The sequence below is a fragment of the Squalius cephalus genome, assembly GCF_949319135.1.
Source record: "Squalius cephalus genome assembly, chromosome: 22".
NCBI classification, from domain to species: domain Eukaryota; kingdom Metazoa; phylum Chordata; class Actinopteri; order Cypriniformes; family Leuciscidae; genus Squalius; species Squalius cephalus.
In genome coordinates, this window is record NC_137143.1 from 19,837,624 (window position 1) to 19,860,859 (window position 23,236).

At 37.2% G+C, this 23,236-nt stretch overlaps 3 protein-coding genes across 3 annotated transcripts in view; 2 read left to right on the forward strand and 1 right to left on the reverse strand.

Moving 5' to 3' along the window:
- Nucleotides 1-23,236, reverse strand: part of fmoda (fibromodulin a) — a 35,319-nt gene that overhangs the window by 8,006 nt on the left and 4,077 nt on the right. The window lies entirely within an intron of this gene.
- Nucleotides 2,452-9,584, forward strand: LOC307150637 (lumican). Its single transcript, XM_079858020.1, has 4 exons — nucleotides 2,452-2,634; nucleotides 3,001-3,634; nucleotides 5,022-5,339; nucleotides 8,531-9,584. The coding sequence occupies exons 2-4, from the start codon at nucleotides 3,013-3,015 to the stop codon at nucleotides 8,680-8,682; spliced, it is 1,092 nt and encodes a 363-aa protein (XP_079714146.1). The 5' UTR covers nucleotides 2,452-2,634; nucleotides 3,001-3,012; the 3' UTR covers nucleotides 8,683-9,584.
- prelp (proline/arginine-rich end leucine-rich repeat protein) lies at nucleotides 17,718-22,985 on the forward strand. Its single transcript, XM_079857022.1, has 3 exons — nucleotides 17,718-18,022; nucleotides 21,171-22,153; nucleotides 22,231-22,985. The coding sequence occupies exons 2-3, from the start codon at nucleotides 21,175-21,177 to the stop codon at nucleotides 22,392-22,394; spliced, it is 1,143 nt and encodes a 380-aa protein (XP_079713148.1). The 5' UTR covers nucleotides 17,718-18,022; nucleotides 21,171-21,174; the 3' UTR covers nucleotides 22,395-22,985.

The window sequence follows — 23,236 nt, forward strand, 5'->3', positions numbered from 1 at the left end:
GAAAAGCATGCGATTCTGGAGCCAACACATGAGTCATATTCACAGGCAGATGATCTCAATAGGAAATAACTGATCATATTCATTCATATAGACTGGAATTAATCAACAGGCTTGATCAAAGCTTTCAATGTAACATGAAGTATAGATCCACGAAACAAGGCTTTGAGAGAAATGAAAAACACAGGCTTCTTTACCACAGGCCTGTAAATCACTTGTAAGGCATTTGTGCTTGAATGCATTTGGCAACAGAAATATCTTGTCCTGTGAACTGTTCGTCATACCCTCTCTGTAACATCTCCAGCTTGCCTGTCTTGTGCCCATGGCTTGGCATGACTTTGCCACAGCAGTCTGCTAACCACACAACAGTTACAAAGACCTCAGTCTTCACGAGCCAGGAGAAAAACAGCACACATGACTGGAGCAAGCTCATGAAAACTCAAACACAAACCGCAATGTGCACATGTTAGCAGTGTTTTGACTGGATGTATATATACACAGAATTTTGCTGACTGGAAGTTGTAATTAAACATGGAGAAACATGGTGAGGAAGTACTAGAGATGATGGAGAACATGAGTGTTAGGAATTATGGATGTATACCATAAATATACTGAATGAGATCAAGACATTGATGAATTTAACCCTATGTATACATAATTTAGCAAAAGTTTTTGCTTCTTTCCAAACACTGCAGTTATGCTAATAAAGTATGTCCCTCATAAGAAATGTGATAGGAAAACTGTTTTGCTGTATCATGAATGCAAATAAACTTTTTTTTTTTTTTTTTTTTTTTGTGGTCAGGCTGCACTGCCTGCTGCGTAACAAAGTACAATTCCAAAAAGCACTGGAAGTTTCTTCATTTCCTTCTGTTTAAATGGAAAAGAAATTTGGCAGCCACTGGCGGACTGCAGTGAATGAACAGAATAACATAAAGGCCCCCTTCAAAAACGCTCAGAGCAATACTTACACAGTTAAGTCAATGTTTTCAAAAACTACCTAGCTTTTAAAAGAGAGTTCAAGACTTCAAATGTGTCAGTGCACGTCATGTTCATCTTGGTGTCCTAAACAAACTTAAAGTATAAAATCGAATAAGAGTTATGCTTAATAATTCAAACATTTTTCTTGAGAAATTACAATTTATAGGCCAACATAAACTTTTCAGTCTTGTAACAAATCAGCCAAGTTTGCTAAGGTACTTTTTGTGAAATTGCAGAATAATCTAAACTGTTACTGTTCTCCGTATGACATTTTCAGTGACTATATTCAAAAACGTTTACAGAGGGCAAAATAAGTTATATTAAGCATTTTATTTATTTATTTTTGCTCTTTCAATAAAAAATTAGCTTTATATTTGAAAATAATACAGATTAATAATAATATAATCGAATTAAAATATTTAACGAATAAACATTTTGTGAAGTTTCAGAACAAAAGAAACTATTACTGTTGTCAGTACAACATTTTAAATCATAAGTGATTTAATTATTTATTTATTTTTACACATTTTAAAATATTCCACAGAATGTAATTTGTATATTGTGCTTTTAATGTTTATGTTTTTGATCTTTCAATAAAAAGAGGGCTTTTAAAAATATATTAAACAATGTTAAATGTTAACATATGGGGGGGGGGGGGGGGTTGCAGTAAAAATTATATTTCAAAACCATACAGAACAATAATAATATGATGTCATTTAAATATACACAATAAGTGAATAAATTATATTAATACGTATAAATATGAAATAGTAATATTTCATAATAGTATCATCTAAAAATCTTCCACTATATTCATAACAATATTTCTATAGGACAGGAGGTCATGCTTTGCAAGAACCTTGCTTTTGTGATTGTTATGGTTGATTTGAGTGCTAGGGGGCACTCTGACTTTTCAGACGTTCATAGACCAAAACATTGTCTCATCCCTATGGAAGGGCTTTGAAGTGTTGGACTAAAGCTATCTCAACTAAACCACACACTCTCTCTCCCTCTCTCTCCCTCTTTTCTTTTCTCCTGCTCACAAGGTCTGTTTGGCTCCCCAGGCCCCCTCCAGCTGTCTGACTGTAACCATTGCTCTCTGTGCTAGATGTTCCAGAGTTGCAAAGAGAAAATATACTGCCTTCAAACATACTCCTCTTTCTCACAGGCTCAATGACGTGATATTACAGTTCATCAGTCAGCGGGCTGCAGGCTGTTTATGTAACAGTATATGGCTTGCATAAGCATTGACATATGATTCAACATCAGTTGTGCATTATACATTATCAAGCTTTGAAGAAACAAGTCACAATAAATCAAAAACAGGATTTATATCCACACATTATGTGATGTATATTAATTCCAAAAGATCTTAAATCACAACAGCATTGTCTGTAAAGATTGCCCTTTCTACGCTGCCAGCACACATGTTTCTAACAAATGTTGTGCAGTGGTTAGACTCCAACCATAGGCTTCCGAGACAGGTTAGGGAAAAAAAGGAGTGAGAATACGCTGTATGGAAGATTGTTTCAGTAGCTGGGAAAAATTCTTCAGGTTGCCATTCAGTGTCCAGCGTAAACATCTACAGGGATAGTCTCGACAAATCTACCTTTTCAGAGGCTTTCCTGACTAAAATTGGCCGCGGAAGAGAGGCGAAAGGTATGCACATTCCTCTCACATATGTAGATGATGCATGTGACGAAAGAGAATGGAAGAAATTTATTGGGAAGTAGCATTTTTAACCAGTTTAGTCACTTGCATATTCATTGACGCTCTTGAAAGTAGTTTATTAACTGTAGCTGATAATGAAATAGAGATTATATAGATGTTATATTCAACATATTATTATTAAGCAAGAATGCAAAAGCTTTGCTGGGAATTGCTGCTGTAACTTACATGAAAAGCTATTTTCTCTAAACAGTATTTGTGTAAAGTTTTATTTATTGCTGCAAGAAGAAGCTTCCTGATTAGTTTGAATAATAAACTCTATTAAGGGTTTTTATAGGCTGTTTGTGTTTCATTTAGGCAGGCGGACAAATGGATATCAGATCAATTTTTTTGTTACTCTCTGTGTGTGGGCCGACTTGGGCCTTCACATTGGACTTGGACTATGGAGGTGTACCACTCTGGATCAACCGTTTTTTGGGAGAGCCGAGTGTTTTGACTTTGAAAGATCGGATGGATCCGGGCTGGTTTCGTGCTGTGAACGCACAAAGTTGTCCCTTGGAGTGTGACTGCCCGATCCAGTGGCCAACGGCCCTTTATTGTGACCACAGGGGCCTTAACCAGCTTCCCTCTGGCCTTCCGTCCCGCATTCAGTACCTGTTCCTCCAAGGGAATGATATTACTTTCCTTGGATCCGGGGCGTTTGCCAATGCCACCAACTTGCGTTGGTTGATCTTGGATCACAATCAACTACTGAGTGAGCAACTCGATAATGTGTTGTTATCCAATCTGACCCGCTTGGTAAATCTTTTCATAAACAATAATAACCTGACAAAGGTGCCAGCCAGACTGCCTAGCGGCCTCAAGCAACTGCGACTCGCATATAATCACATCGAAAAGATTTCTGCAGGCGCATTCCAAAATCTGGCCAATTTAACAGTACTTCTGTTACAAGGCAACCGTCTGAAGATTATTGAAGGGAGCGACTTAAAAGGTATTTATTGGTATTTATATATTTGAACACATCGTTCATATGCTTAATGTAGAGATGCACTGTTTAGCTGGTACAAATAAGCTGATATTTATTTTAATGTTATGGCTGATAACTGATATATGGCCGATATATTAAAATGATATCCAATTTGTCTAAAATTTTTTTATTAAGCGCTAAAATCAATTATTATAAATGCTACAAGTGAATGTAGGCTTCACAACATAAATGTACATTATAAAAATGGATATTCATTTTGAGATTTGCTAAAGATTATATTTAAGAGCTTAAATTATTAGTTTTAAAGATTAACTTTAAGGGCCCTATCTTGCACCCAGTGCAATTGACTTTGAACACCGACGCATGTATCATTCCTATTTTGCACCCGACGCACAGCAGACTTTTCCCTCCACAGACGCACGTCGGTAAATTAGGAAATTAACTTGCGCTCCCGGGGGCGGTTCAGCGAAAAGAGGAGGCGTGTTCCGGCGCAAATGTTCCCTGGTGCTATTTTGCAGTTTCAGAAAACAATTCCGCCACAGACCAGGAAAAACCTAGTCTAAAGTCAGTGGCGCGTTGCGCATGTTATTCAGATGCTATTTTAAGGGCGCATGCTTGGCCATAATGTAGCGTGTGCACAACGCGCATACACTTTGCTTCTCTCATCTACACAGACGCAGCAGTTCCCCACACAAGGGAAATCATTGTGGTGTCCATGAAGATGTAAAAAATAGGCATAAATCTAGCTTACTTACCAAAATTATTATACGCCTGTTTAACCGAAGCTAATTTGGGTGGGTTTCTCCCATCCCCATACAATGTCACTTCTCTGTCTTTTACGGCCCTGACGAGAACGTCGGTCTCCTCGGCTGTGAACTGCTCCTGGCGTGCGCCTGGCAAATCTGCCGTTATAATAGCAATCCGCCATGGAACAAGCGTGCCTGCTTTTAAAGGGAATGTGAGATGACGCTCTGATTGGTTTATTTCACGTTACGCCCAAACCACACCTATGAGTAATGTAGCTACTTCAGACCAACCCATTTTAGATTTGCGCTGGGCACAAGCGTAATTTATAATAGCAACAGTGCCCGAGATCCGCCCACAAAGTTACTTGCGTTTTGCGTTTGATACTTGCGTTTCAGAACGTTAAAATAGGGCCCTAAATGTTTGATGATGGCAAATGTAATCTAAATGTAAAAAATACAAATTTATTAAATATCCAACAACAGATATCGAAAAAAATGTATTAATTAATTAATCTCTAATATCTGATAACTGATTTGAGACCAATATGTTGTGCATCCCTACATAAATCATCAGGAAACTTTGATATTAAAGTTGATCATTCTGTAAACTCAGCGTTAACTTTATCTTTCATGTACTTCACCAGGTCTTGGAGGCCTCAACCTCTTGGATCTCAGTCACAACCTCCTGGATACTTTCCCCAAACATCTGCCTTCATCTGTCCAGCAGCTTTACCTCTCCAACAACTCTCTTACAGGCCTGACTGAGAACAGCCTTCATGGTTTTAATGGACTCCGTTACCTACGGCTCGGACACAACAAATTGAGGAATGAAGGGCTTGAACCTGGAGCCTTTAACCTCACATCTCTTGTAGAGCTGGACCTTTCATATAACCAGCTGACAGAAATCCCAACCGTTCCCACCACCCTTCAGTACCTCTACCTTGAGGTTAACCAAATCCAAGGTGAGTTGACGTAAGGCTCTTGTTTTACACAAACAAAAACACTGAGGTTTATTCTTTAGCACTGCATTGAGAAAAATCAGCACTGCTTAATTTCAATGTGACAAAGGAAATTTTCATGCCAAGTTCATCGACAGAATAATTGTGTCAAGACACAAACCAGAGAACCTTATTTTCTAAGCTATTGTCTCGCTAATGTTACATTAAAAAAAGATTCCATAAATTGTTCCAAAAGAAGAGAGAGCATGACACTTAAATCTTACTGCAGATTTTCAAGAGACAAGATGTTTATAGTGGAAATAAAGCAGTGCTGACAGACCTCAGGAAACAATGGATTGGTTTTGATCTACAAAATCACTTCAATGTGGCAAACTACACAATTTCAGTTTCAATTGGGAATGTGTATTTCAATTGAATTTGCCACACTGGAATTTGAAGTGTAATTGAAGGAAGTTGATGGATTCTGAGAAATTCAACAGTAAATAGTATTCTGGAAAAATAATTATACTTCTATCTTTGCCTATACATTTATTGAATACAAGTATTTCAAACAGATTGGTTTTAAAAGGTAAATACAACCTATCGATTTTTTTTCTAAACTTACAAAGCTTTGTCAAAATTTCAGTTCATTTTAAGTATTCAAATTGCAATTCTGCATGCTACAGTATTTGCTAAATCAGATTTAATTCATATTCGAGAACTGTGAATGGAATTTAAGTACAATTTTGTATTGTGCACAAATCTGCCGGGAACGCTGTCCCTTGTAATGACTACAGATAAAAATATTGGGCAGTGAAAAAATTAGCAACCAAGCTTATTTGCCTGCTACAATCTTTACTCTTTCCCTACCAGAATTTTTATTTTTATTTTTTTAAATTGGCTGTTCCCTGCCAGCGTTTTTGATCATTTTTCACAAATGTTTCATGGCCCCCAGAATATTTTGTTGTATGAATATCTGAACATGCAATATATATAAAGAAAGAGCTTCATGTGCTCTTTTTTATCAACGGTTGAATATGGGTAAGCTGAGAAAAATTGCAGTTTTGTCAAAGACTACATCCAGATCGGATTCAGAATGATGATCAAAACATAGATGGAGTAGATCAAGTCCATCAACATCCCCAAAGCTTCACAGTCCTATAGCTCATTTCATTCAGTAACATTAGGCAGTTTTGATTTATATGCTGTTTAATGTTAATGATAGCATTGTTTTACATATGCATATATGTTATCGCTTGTTTCTGCATCTTCTTCACCTGTGTTTTGATCAGGGGATTCAGTACTCTTTCAGAAGAGGTGTAATAACGCCCCCTACCTTATAACAGTAAAAAATACGAAAAGCTGTAAAAAAACTGGTCTTGGGATGGGGAAGCATTTTCTCATGAAAGACGAGACAACTCGGTCAATAGCAGGGAAAGAGTTAAATATCAGCCAAGTGCAGAAATTATTCTAAACACAAATCTGTAAGCTTGACTGAGAACTGCTCAAATGTTTGTCCTGTCTTACGGTATGAGGCTATGTTCTCAGGCCCGATGAAATAATCTCTGGCACGAGAGAATCAACATTCAGAACCGGACTGGCCTTGGGAAAATGACGGAAAATGTGATGAGGATTTTAGAAGAGAAATAACAAACTTTCCCTCCTCTCTTGGTTTCCTTTTCCCCCTTTCTCATTCTCTAATGCGTTTGTCACAACGTGTTTGTAGACAGAAACATCCTTGAGAGACACAAGGTGACTAGAAAAAGTAGGTTAGCTGAAAGAGAAGGAGGGAGAAAGGAAAGAAGGAAGGTTTGTCTGGGAACATCTGTGAATACTCCAAAAGGAATCCACATGTGCTAAAAGCACGCTCTGTTCTCTCCCCCTCCTCCTCAGCAGCACGTCGAGCTCAGTTACAAGGGCTGTGCCACTGGTCAACTGCAAAGACTTCAGCAGACATTCTTTTTTTTCAGGCAGTGGTCATATTTACTGTTTTGAACCATATAACGAAATCTCATGCCATTAGCAGTGGTTTACCAGCTCAAAGAAAAGTATAATTTTCTAATTATTAACAAACCACTGTAGATAATAGCCAATTGCCATATTAAAACCTAGAAGTGGAGGTTAGGAAAAGGTTAAACAACCTGTCAACCTGTCAGATTTATCATTTAGAAAACAAATGGAAAGAATGTAATCGAGAATGTATTGACTAATAGTGATATTAATAGTGGTTTACCAGCTCAAATTGATTAATGTTTAACCAGCCACTACTGAAAAAGATAAAATAGACGATTGGTTGGCTAAATTATAACCTAGAAGTGGACGTTATAAAAGGTTAAACGGCCTGACAAACTGTCAGATCTACCTTCAGAAAACAATTGGAAAGAATGTAGAAAATGCATTGACAAGCCCTATTCAAAAGGCTCCAGTCTGAGGATGGAGACACTGTGTGCCTGTTTTGCACATAGATTTCCAGAAAATGTGACAATAACATTATTATTGCTGGATTGCAGGCTAGAGGACTGGAAAAACAGATAAAAAAATAGTTACACACCTTAAGTGCTTTATAAATGCATATCAATGTCTCAATGCCACCAGACATACCTCATGGTCTTTCAGTTCTTGGATTCTCCCTTAGCATTAGTAGCTAGAGCTTAGATACTATTATTCTACCATCACAATGAGTATCTAAAACCAGGATGAAACAGATCATTGTAGAGGTGCCAATGCCAGCGCACCTGTAAATGATTTACACGGTATTGGGAAGCAGCTCCTGTTTACGAGGGCTGTAGTTTGACTGTTGTGTGTGATCTAGTGAAGGATTGATATCTGCTGGCAATTCTCTGAAACGGCACGTCACATTAATCACCAAATATGTTGACCTCATTGTCTTGCTATTTCGGTCAACAGTAAACAGTGGAAGAGGTAACAGCACCATTTTGCAAAACAGCCTTCTAGATAAAGTAGCTTACTATGAAAGTTGAGTGTGAAAGTTAAGACAAATGTGAAAATATGTACAAATAAATAAATCAATAAATACCCTTCTGGCAGTGATGATAACGCTACTAATGATAACACTATACTGGTTAACCATAAGATAATATCAAACAAATCTATTTATGTTTAATCATGTGACATGAACATTAAAAAAGACTACACGGCAACTAAATTACAACAATCAATCTGTTCTGCTATATATTTCCTTTTGTGTTGTCCAGCGTTCAACGTGAGCAGTCTCTGCAGGACAGTAGGACCCACATCATATTCACGTATGAAGATCCTGAGGCTGGACGGTAATAAACTGGAGTACCACAAGCTGCCTCCTGATTGGGTGTTCTGCCTACGAGTCCTCCATAACATTTATATTTGATCTAATAAAAACAGGCATTGCCTCGAGTAGCTCTACATTTTCATGCTTTTAATAGGCTTTAAAATAGCATGCAATAATATATTATATTATAACATAATATGTATATTTAGTCTGCATTAGAAAGCATGACAGCAGAATGAACTGCTCAGTATTCAAGGTGTTTTGAATAAGCAGCATGTTGTAAATTATCTTATAATGTTTAAATATGATTTTACTCTGGATTTACTGTATATGGGCAGCCATACTTTGTTTTTATGTACAGTGCAAGTCTTGTGCCTTGTCCTAGTCTTCACTTCAAATGTTTTAAGGACATAATGAGAACTGTTAAACATGTGAAAATAATACACTTGCGTGCAAAAGTTTGGGGTCAGGAAGTTTTTTTCAATACTTTTATTTAGCAAGGAATAGGACGCATTACATTGATCGAAAGTGACAATGAAGGTTTTCACGTTGTTACAGAAAAAAAAAACTATTTAAAATATATAAACTGTTCTTTTTAACGTTTTATTCATCACATAATCCTGAAAAAAAAAATAATTGGTTTCCTCAAAAATATTAAGCAGCACAACTGTTCAACACTGATAATAATAAGAAATGTTTCTTGAGCTTGAAATCAGCATACGTATTAGAATGATTTCTGAAGAATGTGACATTGAAGACTGGAGTAATGATGCTGAAAAGTCGGCTTTTCCATCAAAGGAATAAATAACATTTTTTAAATATGTTAATAGAAAACTTTCATTTTAAATTGTAATAATATTTTATAATAATAATTTTTATAAATGCAGCCTTATGAGCATAAGAGAAGAGAAAATCTTACCAACCCCAAACTTTTGAAGGCTTTTTGTTACCTATAGTCTGGAAAATTAATATTCCATTCCTCTCTGTAAGATTACAATGCATTTCCCTTTAAACACTTGTAAACACATGGTGACAAGCAATAAATCTCTTCCATGTTAATCCTAATTTCTGTCCTACTATATTTTTAAGTTGCTCACTGTAAACTCACTCACTAAACTAAAAACCTGTTAAAACCTAAGAGACTGATATATGATGACAAATCACTCAACTTCGACAAGGAAAACCACAAAAAAGCAAGCTATCTGTAGAAGCGCAGCTGCTATACAAGTTAAGGGGTTTTCGATGTGCATTGTTTTGCAAGTTCAAGAGAGTGCAAACAAATCGACTTTTAATGTTTGGGTATATTCGAGGCAGCATTTTTGCTTTCAGTGTGGACAGACCAAAGACTAAAGACATGGTAGACTTATAAGAGAGTGAAGTCAATCACAGCAAATACAAGAGAAGAGCTCATTCTCACCAGTCCAGTTGAATGAAGAGTAAATAACACATCATGCTCAACCTGAACTCTCATTTACATTTACATTTACATTTATTCATTTAGCTGACGCTTTTATCCAAAGCGACTTACAATTGCTATATATGTCAGAGGTCGCACGCCTCTGGAGCAACTAGGGGTTAAGTGTCTTGCTCAGGGACACATTGGTGTCTTACAGTGGATTCGAACCCAGGTCTCTCACACCAAAGGCATGTGTCTTATCCACTGCGCCACAACCACCCCTTTAGCACAAAAGCCCAGTCCTGTTGGATCAAAAAACATTTCCCCCCAAAAATAATGTTTAATCAATAAGTCCAAAGAAATGACTCCACCATATTCCATATAGATGTGAGTTAATGGACCATGTGTTCAAGATACCATAACTCTCTCTGGGATTTCACTTTTCTTCTTTCTTTTTCGCAACTGCAGAGCAGACTGGTTTGGACTTAACATTTCCCATTAGCAGAGCCATAACAACAGAAAGAACCTGACAATTTTATTTCTTGAATAAAAGATGGATGAACCAGGAGGACTACAGTCAGATAATGTTTATTAACCTCAAACTAAAGCCATGACCAAGTTTGGTTTGAGGTAAATAACACATAATTATAAAATGTACAGCATTTTTTCACATAGCTGGATGGTTGAGAAAATACATAAACCAGCCTAAACAAAGTGAGACAGTTTTCTTTAGAGAATAATGGAATAATATATAGCTGTGTTGTGGTAAAGTCATTAGTGAGGTAAAAGACAGATTGATATCACCTCTGAAGGAAGAGTTGGTCCCACAACAGACCTCAGAAACAGGGGTCCTACTGGTGCATATTGTGGCAGTGGTTGTTTAGAACTGTCTTTGATAGCAATTAAATTGTACTGAGTGCTATACAGGCCTGTTAAAAATGCTTTAACTTTAATATAGCAAATATACTTCAAATAAACCACTATGTATAAATGTCAATCACAATGTATTAAAATTAGAGGTGGGCATAGATTAATTTTTTTAATCTAGATTAATCTAGATTAATTTTGAAATTAATCTAGATTAATCTAGATTAAAATGGCTCATTTGAATTCTGCCGAAGGCATTCAGAATATGTGTGCTACCCAAATAATGACTATAAAAGTAAGTCTTTGAGAACGGGTTTCTCAAGCCAGGTGGCGCATTAGACCAGGGGCTCATCTCCTGTTTCCAAAATGCATCACAAACTGCTTGAGAAAGCTGTTCTACTCATAGACTGTAAAGGTTACTACTGTACTGTTACCGTCCGTAGGCAACATAGGCCTATGTTATTATCAACTACTATAGGCTATCAATTAGGGATGGGCGATATGGCCTAAAATCCATATTGTGATATACATTGCAGCCTCTTGCGATAACGATATATATTATAATAAAACAATTTCAGAACAGGTTACAGACCCTGCTAAACAACTGCTAAATGTATTTTTTTTAAAGGGTGTATGTAGTTTTGAGAACATATATTGTGCAAAACTGTAAGTATACAACATAATTTAGCAGATAAATAAAATTTAAGTACACTAGCTGCAGAGACTTAAGTAGGTCTAATGTTTATTATAGCTTTGAGCTTATGAAACCCCAAATTTAAAGTTATAATATTGTCTAACTGATGTCTTTTCAGTTAAAAAGAAACACAACAACGATTCTTAAAATCGGGCGTAGACAGAGATTATGTGTTAACGTTACACCACTAAGATATATTGGAATGAGAATAATACGCGCACGCTGGTATTCAGTGATATCATGTTTCGTTTTGAATTTGAGGTGAACGGATTAGTCGTGTGTTAACTTACCGAACCGTTGTTCGTCCGTTGTGTTTGTCGGACGGCTTAAATCCGAACCAAGTCCAAATAATGGATGTTGCAGCTTTCACTTTCAGCCGTGTTTACTTAAGATGACGACGAATATGCGTTGCAGCCGGGTTTACCTCGCGGCCGCGGGTAGATTGCGTCATCATAGCTTGTGTAGAGCCATCTCCCAACCCAACTTGGGGAATAGATTAACGGCGATATTTTTTTTATCGCGCGATAAGAGTCTCGCGTTAACGCAGCGCGTTAACGCCGATAACGGCCCACCACTAATTAAAATAAATGTAAGCACAAAAGAGTCTAAAAGATTTGGCACAAATATCCATTAAGTCGATTCTAAAGTTCATCTGGCCATAAGAATATCAAGAAAAGGATACATAAACAAAACCAGTCCAAAGTCAATATTCAATTAACCCAACAAACAAACACAGACCAGAGTTTCAAATGAACTATTCATAATGTTTGGATGTGTTTGTTTGATTGTTAGGGAGTTGAGACAAAGATAGTTGTAGGCAATGCATTCACAACACTTAGAGATATTGAAGTGTCCTTCAATAAATAAGTCCCAGAAAAGTCCCAGGACCAAACGTATAACAAAACAAAAAGCCACTCCTCAAGATATCCCTTTCCCTTTTAGCTTTGTTTGCTCATTGTTCTCCGCCTAGATTCATTTTGTTTGACTGATTTATATAATATTCAGACCAGCAGCACAATTACAAGTGTTTTTCTATTTTATGCAACAGTTCAATAAACAAGTAGGCCTAAATAGAGTAACTTACATTTAAGACACACTACTTTGCTCCGCAAAGAAAATAGTTCAAAACAAAGCCAGAGTAGACTCAAACGCTGGATGTTACCAGGCAAGACATGGTAGTGATTTTCCTGAATGAATCAGGTTTTTTTTTTTTTTACGAATCGGTTGAGTGAATTACTAAATGACTCTCTCATTAAGACAGTCACATGTTTTGTTCCTGAATACATCAGTGTTTGGAAAAAAAAAAAAATCAGTTAAGTGCATTATTCATTGGCTCACTCATCAACATTTCATTCCTGTATGAATTAATGGCTGATTCTCAATCAAAAGGCTGTGTCTTATAAAGCTGCATTTCTTGACTGCCATGTCACTGAGCTCCATCAAAGGATGTCTCAATTTAAAGGATCCTTTGAAGGCATCATTTGTTTCACATCCTTCATTCAGCCTGTTTTGAAGGACGCATAAATCCCTCACAATCCTTTGCACATATTCCAAATCACACACACACAAAAAAAAAATTTTGTAGATAAAGGTTTTCTTTTTCTTTCATTTTGTTTTCTTTTGTTTTGTCACATAATGCTAAACTGTGCGTAATGTAAACCACTGGGAGACCACAGATGGTTGTCATTACCTGTACTGCATTAATAGAAAAGCAGTTAATATTAAGGTTTGTAGTATTATGTTTTTTTTCAAAATATATTTAAATATTATTTTTACATTGTGACCATGGGGGTGGAAACGTTTATGATGTAGCTACAGTATGCGCACTTACTAGACTTTCTTTCTTGCTTGCTTTTAATGCTGAGGAGGACTCCAGCCTACAAGCCTCTGAAGGACTGGACTAGGAAGGACACAGCCTTCCGTTTGAGAAGCATCCAATGTGTCTGAACGAATCAGTTAAATGAATGATTCAGTGACCCACTCGATAAGTATTTTGGTGCCACTTACTGGTGTAATGATATAACCTACAGAAAGAGTCACTGAGATACAGTACAAACATAGATAATCTTTAAAAATAATTTGTATTATTATTATTATAAAAGAGCCAGACTTTCTGCCTTACATGGGCAGATCAATATTATGTATATTGCAATATTATGTATAATACATGTTAGGAAGACTTACAAAAAAAAGCTGCATCTCATTACAAACTGCTTTGACTACACAATTGCTGCATAATAACATACATTCAATTTCCCCTTTATAGCATAAGCCGAATCTACATGCATTGACCCTGCTGCGTTTTCACACATTCTGCTATAAATGAAGAAGGTAGTGAGCTCTAGCTTTATTTACTTGGACCACTTCCCAGAAAAATTTCTCTGATATTTTGCTGAGTTCACATACTCTACCCTTAGGGTTTGGCAAGTTGTGGTGGTTATCGGTGTTAGATCCTCTGGGTGGGAGAAACAGCTTGGTAAGCAAAGATCTTAATGAATCTCAGTCTGATTACATCAACCAGACCTCCACCATAGACTTAATCATAATGCTTATTGTAACCACAACTGCATCACAAGTCTGGCGCTTCATTAATTCAAACACAGAGGGAAAGCTGTGTGGTGAAAATGACACATTGCTAATCCTCTGCTTCTGATCAAAAACTCACAATTTTGTTCTAGGTGCCAGAATTACAAGTTGTAAGGCTTGATGGTTTGTTGAGCACGATGTAATAGAATTATTAATTCTATGCAAATTTAATGTCAATACAGGGAGCATAAACTGCACTCCAATGATTGTGATGTTCACACATTTGCGTCTGAAAATGCACATCTGTCAGTCATTTGTGTCTGTCTGTGGATGTGTGTAAGCAAACAATAAAATCAACCCATATGGCAAGACTGCACACATCAGACACATAATCATCTGTTAAGCACATGCCGAAAGAAATCCATCACACCTTAGCAATACTAGAAGAACAATAAAGTAAATCTGCCTTCAGATGCTCAGGGTCAGTTCAACCCTGCATCATGCATATGACTAACCTTGGTTGCTTTCACTCTGTGCCAAACCATTAAGCTCTTGACAATAAATCTTAAAGCATGTAATTAAGCTTGATATGCAAATAAATGTAAGTTGTAAGAGGAAGGAAAGACATTTCCTTGCCAGAAGGGCACACCAGTTACATACTTTCCAGCCTTTTACTTTTAATTAAAACAGATGTGTCTCAGATTTAGATGTGTCTCAGATGACAATGATACTGCATTAAAAAATATAGTCTTGGCAAAGATGCATTGTCGTGCCATTAAGAATAATTTGACCTAAATGATCTCACAAGGTATCAGGGTAAATGTCACAATGACTCACGTATAGTACAGAGCAAGACCCATTACAACACACATGCAAAATCACACCCACTATAACTCTGATGTAATGATGTTTGATAGAGACCAGCCTGCGCCTGAATAGTGATCTAAACAGTATTCTTAATTTCAAGGACTCACTTTGAGTGAGCGAGTTTCAAGATTGAAATGAAAAGTGGAGTCTCTTACAAAGGATCTCACAGCATACAAAAGTGATCTTCCTAAAAACAGAACTGGACCAGCACCGAAAACACAGATTATCAACAATCTCAAAGAAAAACCACAAAATCAAAGCAAAATCAAAGCAAGCCACGTGCAAAGTCAACACCATACTCCGCGTATTTTCTCCTTAAAACTGCAGTTAACCAAATACCATCTCAAAAACGCTGTTTGAAATTGCCGGTGTTTCTTACATCACAAACTACCTTGTAACCAATCACATCAAAGTGCGGGTGGGCTTCAGCATTTCATTACTGCTGTGAAGCAGGGGAGACTCAAGAGAAGTCAGTTTATCGTGGCATATTTTTCTGTTGATGTGAAAAATCGGGTGCATTTAGCAATATAGCAGGTGAATTATGTATATGATGTATATTACTAAGTTATGATGCACTACAGTATATGCCTTTCTCCACTGACATTCTAGGTGGTTCAATGTGTTTCTAAGGATACTGATATTTAGAAGGCAGCTGTCTGACTGGGAAAGGGTGGCGAACGGGAACATGGTGTGTGTAAGATTAGCAACACATTTTTAGTGGTTGGATAACGGAGACAAGAAAAAGGCTAATCATATTAATTACCGTTATGTGTCCGACGTTGTAAAGAGCGATACATAAAACGCATTACCATTCTGATACATCGACTTGTAGACGAACCTCTGCTACTTCTTCTGAAGTAGAAACTGCACTGGCTCCCTATTAAACATCGCATCAATTTTAAAATATTGCTGATCACTTACAAAGCACTAAATGGTTTAGCTCCGCAGTACTTGAGCGAGCTCTTAACGCATTATAGTCCGTCACGTCTATTGCGATCTCAAAATTCCGGCCAGTTGATAATACCTAGAATATCAAAATCGACTGCTGGCGGTAGATCCTTTTCCTATTTAGCACCAAAACTCTGGAACAGTCTTCCTACCATTGTCCGGGAAGCAGACACACTCTGTCAGTTCAAAGCCAGATTAAAGACACATCTCTTTGACCTAGCTTTCACATAATACATTATAGACTTCTATAATTTAATGTTAGGCTGCATATATTAGGTCAGCCGGAACCGGGAACACTTCCCAAAAATCCTGATGTACTCGTTACATCATGAGAAGAATGGCATCTACGCTAATTTTAGTGTCTGTGTTTATCCCGAGGTTTTCCTGCAGCCTGCCGGATCCAGGCCGTATCCAGATCTGACGAAGGACCTTCGCCTGGACCAATGACAACGCAGTGCTGAAGTGCCAACTAGTCTCTCCCTATGGAGGATCCCACTACCACTCTACAGATAAGGCGTTGTCGGGAAATTCGTTTCGCGTTCCTACCCCAAAGCAACAAAATAAAATAAAATTCTTTATCAAAATTTATAGGGAAAGACAAGTACTTTGTTTAGGCTTGGCTTGTAGGGAATTCCAAACCTGCATATATTCAAACGCACATAACTATAGAACCCATTCTAAATGCTCATGTGAACGCCATCAGCGTTTCTCACAGGTTCGCGTTTAAAGTCTGTGTAGAGGGAATGGTGTCGTCTTAGCGGCCCCTAATTTAATAACAAATGATCATTGCGACGGAAGCAAATCAATCAAAACTAACTTTAGATGGAAATAACTTAACTCTGCTGTAAAGCCGAAACAATCTCTGTTACCTTAAATTATACGCTTATCTCTGTAAAGCTGCTTTGAAACAATCTACATTGTTAAAAGCGCTATATAAATGAAGATGACTTGACTTGACTTGACTTGAATCAGCTTCTGGTTCAAACATGTATGGCTGAATTAAACCAGTATTTCCACTTGCCATTGTGGAGCATTTACTACAGTAAAGTTCTGAGCTGGTGTGAGTAGAGGTGGGGCTAATTTGCATATTGATGGATAAATTAAGCAAGGTATTTCTGGTGGGTTGTGATGAGCCAGTATATGTCCTAGGCTGATTTAGAACTCCAATATATCCCTGAATGAGGCTGACCACAATTACATCCCACAATTGCATGATTCTCATTTAGCACAAATGTGCAAATCTAAGACATCTCCAGAGATCTCAGAGGAAGACAACACTGAACAGACCCTCGGCTAAATGTTGGATCTCTTCAGACTTACAATTCTGAAACACCATATATCACAGATGTTGTTCCTCCAGATGTTGAAGTTCTCTCTGGGTTTATAATATAAGGGTGGGTCTGACCTTATGGTATGAATGAGCAAATGTGTGTGAGGATAGAGGAAGAAACAGGTTTCTCTGGGATTAAGAACTATGTATTGCACATCTCGTCACCACTGCTTTGCAGCTGCAGCTCAGTGCATAAGGCACAAACACTCATGGGCCTAAAAGCACAGGAAAGAGAGAAAAAGAAAGTGTGAGAGAAATTGCCTAAAAACCTAAAGCACTTAAAGTCAGACAATCCCAAATAAATGAGCTCACACAATATTTTTTTTTAACTTAAAAAAAGAAAAGATTAATAAGCTGTCAAGTACTCTGTAGTTATAAACTAAATAAAAAGAACATGATTTTGATGAAGTATCCCAAGCATGGGAAAGAATGTTGACCACACGCTCTCTGCATCAATCTCCACCCTGTCCCACCAGCCCTGTAGTCCTTGATAAACACTCATTCGCATACATCAAGTGTGTACAGCAGGGTAGAACAGATCCTGGTGTTAAGGGATGGACGTTTTGATTTAATTTGAGGCACTTTCCTTGAAGGCGGGGCAGGGAGACAGAATTGTTGACCTTCAGAAGGAAAAGAGGGAACGACCCAATAGGCAGCCTGCTTAGCAGAGGAGAACAGGGGAAGTACGGAGGAAAGAGGGGGGAAGAAACTAAGTGAGAGAGGGGGAGAAAGCTAGGTGGGAGAGCAAAACTCTGTGAGAGTGAAGTGACAGCTCGAGGATTCATCAAACGAGGGCAGGAACCAGCAACAGGTAAGAAATGCTTTGTTTCTTCAAAATAACCATAAATCAGTCTCAAAGGAGACAAGAAACATATATACTGATCAGAAAATCTGTGAATACTGGCAAGAAATGGAACATTAATGTAGCCATTAAATTAGTCCTAAAGTCTATTTAGCCAAATATTTTTTTTTTCTTTAAGGTTTATGAAATAATGGCATGATTACTTCTTAGGGCTTATTTAATGTCCAGATTTTTCACATTAAGAGTACAATGCTAAAACAGGTAGATGTTTCCTTGCAAGCTTTTTGTTCTCAACGTTAATACTTCTTTAAATGTTAAAGTTTCCTTGACTGTAAAAAGGATAGTATATAAATAATATAATAAAAATAGTAAAATATAAGACAAGATATTACATATAAAACAAGATAATAAAACAGAGAAATATAATTAAGAAAATATTTACCTTTAAAAAAAAAAAAAAAAAAAATAATTCTACCAAATATACATGGTTTAGCTGTCTTTTGACCTGTCCAGGTCTATTCTTCACCTGATCTATCAAAGTCTTGTGGTACTGTGTTTTTTTTAAGATGTCAGAAACAAGTCAAAATGATAAAAATACCCAACAGTATAAAACAGTATTCTGGCTAGTGATCCCATTAGCATATGTTACATCCATCAAACTGAGCCATCCTACACATGATATGTCTGGGGAAGCTTTTTCATTGATTTATTCCTACATTTTCATCAATCATATTAACTGCTTGGGATGCAGACCCTGTAATGCTTTTAGTTTAATCCATTTCTAGGCAAAACTATTATTCTCTTGATTCAGAAATTATATATCCTAGAGACCTCTTTTGTCTTTTTTGACTTCTAACCAAATTTAAAACACATCAGTTCCCTCCCATTTTGAGTCCAGCCAGCACTGACTCATAACATGTTTTTGTTATTATGAGTTTGTGTTAAGCCTAGTAATGACCCAAATCTCCTTATATGGTCACAAATATTATTTTGCTTTTCGACATATCTGATTAAAATCTAAGTTTCCCTCAAAGGCCAGATAGAAGGACAATCTCATTTGCACCCCCACCTAAAGCAGGCATACAGAAGAGAACTAAACAAATCAACATTTTCCCAGGTTTCCTTTCTACCAAGGCCCGAGTCCTGCTGCCTGGCCTCCATGACCATGCAGCTGACACCCAGCCAGACACTTTAAGCCAAACATCTGATTGCAATCATCCATCAGACCCGCTGCACTGCTTCTTGTTTTGTGCCTGTATGGGTGTGAGTCTCTGCATAGGATTCATAAAACATTAATTTCTCTAGTGAAACGATTCCTCTAGGCTAAAAAATGGAGTTGAACTGACATGTTTTTAGGGCTTGACCGATCTGATCAACTCAAAAGTAATATTAGATAATAGTAACCAAGTGTAAACAAATATTATAATGTTTACCTATTTTAACCCAATTATCAACACTGCTCAATATAATTTCACACATTTTTACCATTAAGTTTCCAGCACAAAATTTTTCCCAAGAGCAGTATAAAGAAAATAATCAAAGCTAATCAAAGAAAATCCCTGAAGGGAGCTCAAAGTAGAAATAAGATGTTGAAATTGATCAGTCTGTTTATTTTGTAAAGCAATTTTTTTCCACTGAACCGTAGTAGGAACAATAATCTTCAACTTGAGATCACTTCCCAGCAGCCAACCCGCCAAAATATTTCTATGAGTGGTTTCAAATCATTTATGAAATCACAAGGACCCTGAAAAACATCCAAATGGCTGAACTGCAACTAAAACTTGAACATTCTTCTTTGTATCAGAACATTCCTAAAGAGAACATCTGGACACTTCTCTAAGCTGAAGCACAGTTAGGTAACACAGCAAGATAGTGATCTAAAAGACATGGCACTTCACAGTAGAAAGGCCAAAAGAGCTAAATTAACATATTTTGATGTTGTCAAAGTTCAGACATAACCCCAAAAGAGATGTGGCCTAAAATGAGCAGTTCTTCTTGCTTTAAAACATGTTTCAAAGGGGATAGGGTTAAAGGTCCTGCAAAGTTAAAGTCCAGCAAAGACTGATATTGAATTATTGAAGCTTTGGAAGCAGTCATTGTTATAGGAGTTAAGAAGCAGATGAAGAATCCTCGATGAGAGAGTTTGGCCTGATGAAGGTGCTTTATTAATACATTATATAACATAATATATAATTTTGCTAAATATTTAAAAATGTAATATTGATTTAATGTATTATTTATATTAAATTAACTAAGCATAAAATGTTGGTTCTCTTGACCTAATTTTGATTTATGGCACCCAATTAGACAGAAATATAATAATATTTATCATAAACTTACAATTTTATGCAATTATTAAAATACACAATAAAAATTATTCAATATTTTTTACTGTTTTATCTTCCATTAAAAAAATATCTTTCATATTATGTGAAAAACATTTTTGTAACATTGCTCATCATCTCTATACTCTTTTGTTTGTGAACTCCAAGTGAATTATAAACTAAAGACAAACATCTTGAAAAAACCCTTTTGGCGGAGTAGAGCGGGTTTAGCTACTCTGTTAGATCTAGATTTATTTAATCCTCCAAGAAATGATGTCATGTTTTTTGGTGTTCCACCAATCAATAATTCAACTCTAAGTGGTGAAGATAGCATAGCAACACTATGACTGCTCTAGCATTGGTTTCCTCCAAGCTCCCCGGGGTGTTTAGCCTGTTTCCCTCATTAAGACTCACTCTTTCCTAGGCCTCGCATTGCACAATAGAGTCTTTATCGCAGCCCTGTGCAGAAAACCTGTAAATCCAGAGCTTTTTTTTTTTCTCTAGAGTCTGTAGAAGTCATAATAATCCAGCCAAACTGGAAGGTTACATGACTGGATGCTTTGTCAAAGACGACAGCAAAAAAAAAAAAAAAAAAAACACTTTACAGTCTGTGGCTGAGTCATGCCAGACCCTGATCAAGGTATCAAGAAAAAAACACAGAAGATATCTCTTATATATATCAGTTGTTTCTTCATCTTCTTATGGTTCTTTACCCAAAAAAGATCCCAGAAACCTCACACAAGTCTCTTTTAATCTCAGCGTTAGCAAAGTATGCAATCAAGTGAAGTCAATATGACAAAAAAATTCAAATAACTTGCTGCTTCTCTGTTCAGGACCATGAAAGCTGGGCTTGCATACTGCTCTCTTCTTGTCCTTCTTCTAATCACGGATGTCTGTGGGCAACGAAAACCAAAACCAAAGCCTGTCCGCCCACCTACCACCAAGAAACCTCCTGCCCCCAAGAAACCATCCTCTCCTGCCCCAAAATCGGAGCCCGAACCCCAGGAACCCACAGATTTTCCCCCTCCGATCCTAGGCCCTCCCTCTGAATTCTCAGACTGCCCCAGAGAGTGTTTTTGCCCACCATCATACCCAAATGCCCTGTACTGTGAAAACCGCAATCTCCGAAAGGTCCCGATCATCCCATTCCGAACCCACTACCTTTACCTACAGAACAACTACATTAATCAAGTAAACGCGGACTCCTTTAACAACTGCACTGAGCTTAAGTGGATCAATCTGGGAAACAACCGCATCCGTTCGGTGGAGAAACAAGTGTTTGAGAAGCTGCCAAACCTCCTTTACCTTTATATGCAGAGGAACGAGCTAAAGGAGGTGCCTGAGGACCTGCCGGTCGGCTTGGAGCAGCTTCGACTCAGCCGCAACCAGATCTCAAAGATCCCTCCTGGAGCGTTCAGCAAGATGAAACATCTTGCGCTTCTAGATCTGCATCACAATAGGATCAGTGACAGCAACTTGGGTAAGAACATCTTCAAAGATCTGAAGAACTTGATTCAGCTCAATTTGGCCCACAACATCCTACGGAAGATGCCTGCGAATATACCCAACAGCCTCCTCCAACTGTTCTTGGACAGAAATAACATCGAGGAGATTCCAGAGGACTACTTCAAGGATTTTGCACACCTGGCCTTTGTGAGACTTAACTACAACCAGCTTAGTGACAAAGGTCTTCCAAAGATGGTGTTCAACGTGAGCTCACTGTTGGATTTGCATTTGGCCCATAACAAGCTGAGCACTGTTCCCCTGTTCAACTCCGAACTGGAGCAACTTCACCTCAACAACAATGTCATTGAGAGTATGTACTTAATTAAAATGTTTGTATTATGCCACAGAAAATTTTCAACAAAATAACACATTTACTTGTCTTTGCAGGTATAAATGGCACCGAGATCTGCCCCACTAACTCTCACAACATGCACGATGAAAACGGAGCACCCAAACTGAGATACCTGCGTCTGGATGGCAATCACTTGAGTCCCCCTGTGCCCTTTGATGTCATAATGTGCTTCACACACCTCCATGCTATAGTAATATAAGATGTCATGAGTGATGAACCGATTTATGCATGCCTGCGCACAACCAGGCCTTCCTGTCTACTTGACAGTACTGATTGAATCAAACAGTACCACTGAAAACAAGTAAGTAATTAAGAACAAATGGCAATGCATTTTTTTAATGTTCAGGAATGTTTCAGTGTGTAACCTAAAAACCTTCAATGCATCATATTTATTGAACTTTCTGTCTTGAATACAACCAAGCATGAGTATTCTGCATTAAACATTTCTATTTGATTATACAGAGCAGAAGCAGCCGCAGTGGAATTAATTAAACCCTAAAAATAAAGGTACATTAACTGACGTACTGTGCTACAGACAACAAGTGTAGTTACAATGAATAAACTGGAAGAAGTATATTGTCTATAGGGGTAGACTAGAGATACGATGAAAAGAATGATAAACAGAGGAATAATGTAACTACTGTGTAGTTGAACATGTCCTTAATGTGCCTGTGTTTTTAAAGTACTGTGTGTAGTCTTGCCTTCATCTTGTCAATATCTCTGTATAAATAAATATGTATACATTTTTGTTTAAAAACTTGTTTTAAAATAAAGAAAAGAAACAACATCATATTGTAGACCCAAAAGGATTTCTTAAAGGATTTCACTAAGGGTTTTTCAAAAATTAATAATAGGCTGATTTAATCATTCCATTTATATGGTTTTTATATCGGTCATATGCACATTGTAGTTTGACATATGCTATCTGAAAGTAGACTCTGTCACTGCAAAGGTATAATGCACCTGCTATATTCCACACTTCACATAACATAAAAATACAATATAACAATAATAAATGGAGCGATTCCAATAGGAATGCAC